The sequence below is a fragment of the Crocodylus porosus genome, unplaced genomic scaffold (genome assembly GCF_001723895.1).
Source record: "Crocodylus porosus isolate Cpor-Errol unplaced genomic scaffold, CroPor_comp1, whole genome shotgun sequence".
In the NCBI taxonomy this organism is placed as follows: Eukaryota; Metazoa; Chordata; order Crocodylia; family Crocodylidae; genus Crocodylus; species Crocodylus porosus.
In genome coordinates this window covers 129043748-129053686 of record NW_017728931.1, presented here as the reverse complement: position 1 = coordinate 129053686, position 9939 = coordinate 129043748, and the positions used below count along the sequence as shown (strand labels likewise).

The window sequence follows — 9939 nt, the reverse complement described above, 5'->3', positions numbered from 1 at the left end:
GGACAGGGGGGCTGGACTCGATGATCTCCCGAGGTCCCTTCCAGCCCTAATGTCTATGAAATCTATGAAATCTATGTTTAGCATTTTTCAGGATGAAACCACTTAAAGCTTTGTTTTAAAGTAAGATCAAGAGGCCTATTTGCAATAATTCTTCCTCTTCCGGTGGCCACAGCACAGCGACTTGCTGTATAGGATTTCAGAACATTAATGAGGCCTGCTTTATGATTTAATCTTAAATGGGTTAAAAACCACAGTCATGATTTGGGTTATTCAGTGGAGTGCCTGTTTAAAAGAAGCTATAATCACAGTTAGAGAATGTATCTTGCATTAAAGAGTTTGAGTCCAAAGTATAGTTGGCCTTGGCCAGTTGCTTGAAGTTTTTCTTAAATATTTTAAGCCATTATTGGTATTGTGGTTCAGATTAAATCATCCGTTTTAGTTAATTTTTTAACTTGGTTGGAAGACAAAAACTGAGGTTGAGATTTTCAAAGCTGTCTGAGGAATTTAGACACACAAATTCTATTAAAATCCATGATATCTCATTTTAGATATCTTTGAAAATCTTATCCTGTACTAGATTTTTAATTATTTGTCTTTAGTTCAGATGTTTCTGCTTTTAAATCAAGAAAAAGAGATGAGGAACATAAAGGCAGATTCTTTCTCCCTTCCACTCTCCCCCAGAAATGTAAATGAATCACTGACAAGTACACATTTATGTCAAAATAAGCCAATTCAGATGATTCACACAATTGCACCTCTGAACTCTTCAAGGACATTACAATACAGCTCTGACACATTTACAGTAGGCTTCCTGAGCAGGATGCTGTCAAAATATAAGCCATGCTATTACAAGATAGGTTTTTTATCCCAATGTCTAGTCCACATATAATGCCTGTGTTGCGCATGCAGACACTTGCTGCACCTTTTCTATAATCACACAGCTGGCTTTAAGCCATATAATCATAAATTGGGAGTGGCAAATGCAGATGTTCACTGGTACCAAGAGCTGCATTGGGAACCCAGTGTAACTCAGGGTTAGGGGGTGGTAGCAGGTCTGGGCAGGGAGAGGGTAGGCAGGATCAGCAGGTCTGCGGGGAAAGACTTGGTGGGTTCATGGGCCAGTTGTCTGTCTAGGGATGGATGGTTTCAGGGGGCTGAAAATAGACCTGTAAGGGGTGCGGGTTGGGTAGGAAGAGCATAGCCCCAAATCTGGGGTGTGCAACTGGGCTTTCCCAGACCTGGGGCTGCACTCTGAACATGTGAAGTAGAATCTATTTTTCCAAGTTACTATCTCCAGGAAGTCTGGCCTTGAGGGAAAAATCTTGTCATGAACATTACTGGCTTGGGGGGATCCCTGGCTGTATAATATGAGTCCCAGTTTGACAGGGAGCTCTGTGTCTATTAACATGCAGGAGGGAAGGGTAGCAGCAAGGCAGAGACAGGCCAAAGAAAGGCCAACGTCAGTGTGATGGGATCTGCTGATGCTTTTCCAGTCATCCCCACAGAGGAGAGTTAAGCTTCAGTAACCTCTGAAAAGTTGTGCTTTCTGAGCTGCTTTATGTGTGCACAAGGCTGTAAGTGGGTACAAGGTTTTCATTTTACTATTTTGCAGGTGCTAGCCACTGCAGAGCCCCTGCTGAACTGTTCTGTCCTGTACATATGATGTGAGGTGGGAGGTTCCTTACCTCTGCCCCCATGGCATGCAAAGGGAAAGCATCTTCACTCTAGACCCTGGGCAAGTCAGAAACTGGAGCAGTGATTCTCAACCAGGGCATTGAGACACACTTTTAAGGGTGCCACGGGGTGCAGCTTACTATTAGGACTCTGAGGTGTGCAAACGCTTACACGTGATTGATGAGATAAATGTCTGATATTTTATAAATAAAGGAAATTTCAAATAGGAATCCGTAAGTGTCAAAAACCTTCTGACCTCATGTAGTCTTTCTGAGCTGTTTGCAAGAGAAGACTTGCTCTATTCTTTTTTTTATAGTCAACAAATAAATTAATTAATAAATAAATGTGGGAGCTAAGATCTGGTTTTTTCTAAGGGGCGTCTCAAGCCTAGTGAGGAGTGCCTGGAGTCAAAAAAAGATTGAGAATCACTGAACTAGAGTGTAACTGAGTATCATAACTTGGTTGCTGATGTGCTCTTTGTTAGGGCGACCTTTGCTTAAGGTTTGTGGCAATTACAGCTTGGTGTAGGTTAAAAATGAAAGGAGTATGAGGACAGTATAGTCTGGTGAGGAAAGCCTGGGTTTTTATTTCTAGCTCTTTCATGAATTGAGAGTGACCGGGGACAAGTCCTTTACTTGCCCTTGCCTCAATTTCTTTTGTGTAAAGTGGTGATAATGGATCATACTTCCCTTGAAAATTGCTTTGAGATTCATGGGTGAAAAGGCCTGTATAGTTGCTAGTATGTGTGTAGTCGAAATGCCTATCTAAGGCATACTGTGAAGGCAGTTCTGTTCACCCCTTAGCCCCCTACTCCAGGGGCTAAAACAAGTTTGACTGTTTTCCTCTTCTTTGTATGGCAGAAGAGGATGCTCTCCGTGTGCATCCTGAGGGCCTCTTTGTATCTCTCTATTGATAGACAGATGCCATGTATTCACTTGGCACTGGGAATAGTAATTGCTGGGAGGAAAGTCCTGGCTGAGTTTGCTTCTGATGGTTTAAAATGCACAGACTTAAATGATATGTTCACATCTTCCCCTTGTACATTTTAAAATGGAAATAGGTTTGTTGCATAATGTTTGTACCTTAAAGCAGGTTAGCCATTTTACATCAAAAACCTGTTTAAAAAAACAGGAAATATCTAGCAGCAGGTAAAAAAAAGTCAAGGGTTACTTAGTTTAGATGCAGATTAAATGCAACTTTGAGGTGGTCTGCTGAGGTTTGTTATATAAAAACAAGGACAGAGCCAAACAACAGGTCTCTCAGCATGAATTTGATATTGGAATAATAAACCAGAAGACGGGCCTTTTTGTTTATTCAGAAAATAGATATATGGGAGGAGCCAAAATAACTCAAATATCCTCATAACTTTCAACAGGGCTCAGATCAAAGCCATTATATATGGGATAGTCACAGTGCAAGTTTGCTGGACCTTCTGAACTGTGTTTGAAGCTTATACTATGTATTTGATTTTACAAATGAGGAGATATGGTGGGAAATCTCAGGAACCTACATGCAGAATATGGAGGTTTTCAGAAAACTTTGTTACAGGCATCCTTCTCTTATGAATTCTTGTTATATTTTTTGCATGTACAGTTACGCTGCTTGAAGGATATTTTATAGTACCATTTTATAGTACCATTCCTAAAAAATAATTGGTAGGAGGTACAGTTCATTAAGAAACTAGAATACATTTCTTTTAGCTAATAAGGTCTTCTAGGCTACTGTGTCAAATTGCGGTCACATTACAATTAATAGCAACTCTCATTGAAGAAAATGACTCCTCTTGCCACCCAGGGGAACCCAGCTGGCCCAGACAGGCTGCTACTGGACCCTCTTAGGTTTCTCCTGAAAATCCAATGGCTGGAACAACTTGCCTGCTCATTTTCTGCTTATTAAGTGAATGCTGAAGACAGCCTAATCCGAGGCTGCCTTGCTGCTTTTTTCTGCAGAGCCATGTACGTGATGTGTTTTCTAGCATGTTAGGTAAATGAGGTTTGTTAACAAAAGTTATGCATTATGTTAGGATGCCATGCATCTTCCCAAACATCCATCACTTTTTGTTGCCATCTCTCTCTGATTTCCACTAGTGTTTGGAAGTTCAGGCTTTGGCAATTTGCACCAAATTAATCGATATATTATCACAAGAGGCTGTCTCATCTTGCTCTCTACTCTCCCTTTCGAAAATGCTCCTTGTCTCGTAAAATAAATGTGAACACCTCTAACTGCCTCTACTCCTGAAACTTTCTAAAACCAGTGTTATATTACCATGTATTTAAATGGCTGGGAATAAGAAATACCTCCATGTTCTTCATGATAAGTTATTCTTGATTTACCCCTGTATGAAAGTAGAAGCAAATCCATCCGTCCAAAATAAATCTGCAACCTAAATAGGAAAAGCAAAGATCATCTTGCCAAACAATAGTTTGTAAATGAAAGGGCAGGAGGGTAATTTTAAAGAAAATGCATCAATTTAGGCAATAAAAATTTGGCTTCACTGCCTCCTCAGTATAATTTCTTAGTGATTCCTCACATTGTTTGTATTTCCATAGGCTGACCACTGTAAGCAAGACCACTAACTTCTTGCTAAGAAAGTTATGAGTGTATTTGATATTTCATATCCTAAAGCATGGTATCCTGGGGAAATGTGATTCAGTATGTTATATTCTGTAACTTCTCAGTCTTTCAGCAATGCATAATTTCATTCCCACTCCTCCATAAGCAGCTCATATTATATTTTACTTAACACTGTGTTCTCCTTTTGTTTGTCTCCATGTTGTACCTCATTTTTTTTCCCCACTTGTTGCATATAACAGCACAGGATTCTTCAAATAAGCCTAAGACCCATTTGAAGACTCAAGTTTCATCTGTGTAAGTGGTTGAAAGCCAAATGATTGTGGTTTTCTTGCCGTGAAAATGATGTGGTTTTTCTGTTTTCTTTTTTTACTCGTTGATTTTAGTGTGATATTACATATTCAGTAACTTGTTCCATTAAGAACCTTTTACTTCTGCAACCTCAGGCCTGCATTTTGTAGCTCTTACTCACATTAGCGTGAAGCTGACCTCACTGGGACTGCTTTTGTGAGTAGCTATTTACCAAAGTGAGTACAACTGGAGTTTGCAACCTGGATCTCCTGTTGCAATGTACTCAAAATTCCCTTGTAGTAGCACATTCTATGCAAGCAATCTAGCCTAAAATTAATCGCAGTAGCCAAACAAAATGTGCCATCTGAGTATATTGGCAGGTCTTCCAAGTAATTCATTAAGACCTTTGAGGCTATAAGACTTAGTGGCAAGCATAATGATTCATTCCTGGGAATTCAGTGGGCCAGCTCATGAAATTATTTTCAAAGAGAAGTCATTGGATTAGGCCTTATGACAATTAGTAGAAACAAGTATGATAATGTAAATATTTAGGTCACTCTGTTCAACCTGGCTCTTAATTCATGCACCCAGTAGATGTCTCTCCCCCAGTGTTATCATCTCATGAGGAAGGATAAGCAAGCAGTATACGTTTCTGAACTTGTTCAAGATCCTAGATAGCACGACTGATATCAGATGTTTGAGCATGGTCTTCACTTGAAACTAATAAGCCTGTCTTCATTGATTTGGTCCTTTAACTGTTCTTTTTCTGCTAAATTGATCAGTTATACAAAACAGTCCAGCATTACCGGCCTCTCCCATAAAGCATGTCTAGTGTTATTCCATTTCTAGCCACAGCTATTCAGTGTCTCTTTGCCAGCAAATATGGCATGCCAGCAGAAGCCTTCAAGATGTTGACTGGCCAGAAAAGTGTCTGATACGTATTCTATGCATGTGGTTTTGGCGTTATATAAATCTTTCACTTTTGTGCAACTCAAGACTGTAGAGTACAAATTTAGAGTCAGATGTATGTTCAGTCAATTTTATTTATACAGTAACATCTTCCTTTTCAGGCAAACTATTTAGAACGGTAAGCTATCACTAAGTCCAACCTTTTTTTAGTGTTTATGGAAAGATCTTTGCGAATGTAATAGACCATTTCAACCTGGTTCCCTTCATTTCATATTAAATCATATGCTGTAAGCATCCTGAAAATCTTATGCTCCTGTTGAAAACTGGGTGATAAAGTTTAATCCCATACAATTTTGCCTTCCTAGGAATGCAGGTATTGGAATGGAATGGCATCCCCTTGACTGGGAAAACTTATGAAGAAGTCCAGAGTATCATTAGTCAACAAAGTGGGGAAGCAGAAATATGTGTAAGACTGTGAGTTTTTCCCCATCTTTCTGTTTCCATTTTTTTGGCTTTTCATGGCTTCCTTTTGATTTACAATTGTTAAGGTGGAACCTTTGCTTGTGTGAAAGACTTTTATATGGGTAAATAACTAGAAAAAAGAGTTCAGTGCAAGTTTTAAAGTTTGTATTTATTTTTTCTGTTAAAAATAATTGAAAAAAACCCAACAACCTGATGCGTTAAGGCAGATTTTTACCTAACCATGTTTGCATTAATGATGATGTTTCCCTTTTCAGGGTAAATTATCCTCTAATCACATCCCATTGAATTAATTGGGGTTGGCCAGTGTAGGGAGATGAGAATTTAGCCCTTTGTGACTTCTATTGAAACACATTGCATTTAGCTGGAAGCAGTAATTCATTTAAATACCATGAGAAACATGTGTGTACTTCAGTATAAACTTACATTCAATCCATTAAAGATTTCACCTTAAATGAACCTTTTTTCCTCAGCTCTTTAACAGCATTGCAAATGTGTATCAGCTAAGAAGGGGCCATGCTTGGGAGCTGCTTTCTATCATTAACCACTTCTCATTTATCTACCTAATAAAATAATGAGGGTACAAGAGAAAGATTTTCTTTTGTCTCAGGCTTCTCATTGCTTTCTGTAGGGACCTCAACATGCTCTCAGATTCTGAGAATCCCCAGCACCTGGAGCTGCATGATCCAGTAAAAGCTGGTAAGTGAAAGGGGATTTTGCTTCCCCTTTCCATAAGCACCGTAGCTAAAAATTATGAGTTACGTAGACAAGGGTTATTCGCAATTTAAGCACATACAGAAACTCATATGAGATATCTACGATGTGACTTTCAGGCCCAGATCTTCAAAGGTTTTTAGGTGTCTGACTTATACTTGGTCACAGCTAAATTACAGCTTGGCTAGATAGAACTGAACTAGCTTTAAGCCACCTCCCTCCAGATACAGGCAGGCACCAGGGAAATTTCAGTAGCGCTGAGCTTATTGCAGGTTTACTGACCAAGTAGTTACCCAGCTTCTCTGGTGAGTTTTATAGTCCGTGTTTTGTGCTGCCCTGGAAACATCAGTCCCCAAGCTAGTTAGTCTGAAGCCTCTGTGCTGTAGCAACAGAGCACCTCATACATAATAATGAATTTTCCTTCAACACCTCCATAGGATGGAAGTGCTTATTATTGCTCCTGTTTGGATGGATTAGGAACTGGAGCATAAATACTACATGAGTTGCCCAGACTGTGGCAGAACCAAAGAAGCAATGACAATTTCGGTATCCTCTTACAGGCCTAAGTAGGATTTAGTCACCTAACTACTTTTGACGGTCTGGGACCCCATTTCTAAATTGCTAAAAAAATATATATATATATTTATGCTTTCCATTCCACAATTATAAGCCTGTTTCATTTTCACAACCTTTTTTGAGTTCTTTTCTTTTTGCACAAATTTGCCTGAAGCAATGACTTGATTAAGGTTTGAGTCCAGGATTGAGATTAACTCTTCTCATATAGCAAAACACAGATTCCTAACAAAACAGAAGCCATAGATGTGCCATCAGAAACATAGGCTAGTCCTTCAGCTGAGTCATTGTCTGATCATCTGTAACCTTATTGTTACTGTTATTCATGACTAAAGCAAAGTCCTTGTATATTGCTTCTGAGATAACAGGAGCTTGGTGGCAGGATGATGAGTGGGAGAAGGAGAGAAGCTGTAATTTGCAAGTTCTTTTGGCACTCATATTTGGTGTGAACTCTTCAAAGAGTGGAATTAAAAAAAACCACCAAACACCTTCAACTTATTTTAAAGACTAGTGTCTTGAGTCCTTGCTTAAATAGCCACAAAATACTCTCTGTTAGCAATGTAAAGCTCTTTTATTTTAATCCAGTAGACAAGGCAAAGTCCCCAGGAGTTGATCCGAAGCAGCTGGCTGCAGAACTCCAAAAGGTGTCTCTACAGCAGGCCCCGCTAGTTGCTTCCTCAGCAGTGGAGAAGGGATCTCATGCTCATTCTGGCACTACTTCTGCCACCTCCAGTGCTGTTCCCAGCCCTGGCCAACCTGGTTCCCCTTCAGTGAGCAAAAAACGACACAGCAGCAAGGTAAGATGCTTCCACTTCTGCTTCTCTTCTCAGTTCCCCAGTGATTAAAACATGATTTCACCCTGTGCCTTTAGACTGTAAAGGCCTTTAGGCAACGGGTTATATATGTCTTGTGAAGTACTGAGCCGCTGTGAAGTATTATCTATAGTAAATAATGACAGAAGTAATAATTGCTTTGAGAGCTACAGAAATAGTAAAAATAAATAAATAGATAACTTTCAGACCTATCTTTTTCACTATCCCATTCCCATGAACTAATTAACTGTACTCTTAGATTTTCTTCTTCAAATCCTCTGCTTTATGCTCATGCCTCCAAATATGTTTTCAAAGACATTAGCAAATTTTATCCTGTGGGAAACTAGAAATGGGTGCACACAATTATGTATCTTCTCTACGTTGTTTCAAAATAAATCTGTATTGCAAAGCCTGCACTCATAATACAGTATGTGAGAATTAGTACTCAAGCCTTGCCTAAAATATTTTATAAGGAGTTCTTGGATAAAGAAAAGCAGAGCACAAGAGAGAGCTGAGATCCAAATTTCAAAGTAGCATATTTCCTAAATATACGTATATCTGTATTGAGTGACGTCTGTCTAGGTGTCTTTGATAAGTACTATTGAAGCAACATCTTCGAGCCTTCTTCACTAACCAGACACATTGTACAAGGCACTATACAAACACAAAATTAAAAGATGGTACATTCACAATCATTGGGCACATCCACACATGCAAGCACATGCACTTGAGGCAGCTCAAATAGAAGTGGTGCAAATTTTGAGCCAGGGCTTTTTGCTTCAGCATGTGTGTTTGGACACGTACTTTGTTGAGGAGCAAATTGTGCCACTTGGGGCAAAATAACCCTGCCTGGCTCTTCCCAGATTTTCAGCCAGGGGGAGCTAGAGCCTGGGGCCAGCACCTGTGCTGTTCCCAGCAGTATAAAAATCTACCCTGTCCTGGCCCCAGCAGTATAAAAAGCCACCCTGGCAAGTAGCTAAGGGCCACTAGCTCTCAGGAGCTTCTGGGGCCCAGCCAGTTGGTACCTGGGGACACTTTCTCTTGTGCCAGCTGAACTGCTGCAGCAGCCGTGACAGTTCCCTGCACCCTCTACCCATTGCAGCAGTCTGGCTGTGGGGGCTGCTGCCTGACTGTGACCTGCTGTGCACCTGCCAGACTTGGATGGGGGCTGCAGAGCCAGTAGAGGCATCTGCCCCTCTGGGCCAGCTGCCAATGGACTGCAGTTGTAGGGTTGGCCTTTGTGCGGCACTGCTGCCATTTGTGTCCCCCATCTGGGCAGCTATCACCCGGAAGATGTTCCGGGTGTGGTGGCCTGCTTTGAACTGTCAAAGCATGTTTTCCTGGCCCCATTTGTCCAGGAGGTCAGCCACAGCCAGATGAGTCCAAGGTGCCAGCTCTGAGCAAGGAGGAATTGGCCTCCACTGGCCTCCCTAGAGGGAATTCTGGTGTTCCCTGTTGGAAAACTGAAAAATCCCTGATAAAAAAAATCCCAAAGTCACTCTGTAAAATACCCCCAAATCCGTGTTCCTCCACAAGTAAAACAAAAGACCACTATAAAGACAGAGAACAAGAAAGAGACACTGATCAATTGGACAATGTTTTATTGATCTATCTTACAGTGTTAAAGCAAGTGTCTTATCATAATAATAAAGTGAACTCTAAATACGTTTCATGAATTCATGAATACATGTTTTGCTGCACTCCCACATAGTGATGGCCCCCACAAGGCGTATGCCACCCCAACAGGGGGTTCAGCCCACAAACAAGGGGTTCAGCCCCCCAACAGGGGGATCAACCCCCCCACAAGGGGTACAGGCCCCCAATGGGGCCAAATGGCCCCCACAGGGGCTACCACCCCCCTTGCAAGGCCCACATGGCCACGCCAGCCCCCCCAGTTCTTGCCCCACCTGGCCCC

At 41.0% G+C, this 9939-nt stretch overlaps 1 protein-coding gene across 1 annotated transcript in view; it reads left to right on the top strand.

Annotated features, from left to right (window-relative positions):
- The window catches only part of PCLO (piccolo presynaptic cytomatrix protein), a 540799-nt gene that overhangs the window by 401695 nt on the left and 129165 nt on the right, over positions 1–9939 (top strand). Inside the window, exons 11-13 of the mRNA XM_019543973.1 lie at positions 5811–5919; positions 6557–6624; positions 7798–8009. Coding sequence (XP_019399518.1) covers positions 5811–5919; positions 6557–6624; positions 7798–8009 — 389 coding nt within the window. The remainder of the gene's footprint in view (positions 1–5810; positions 5920–6556; positions 6625–7797; positions 8010–9939) is intronic.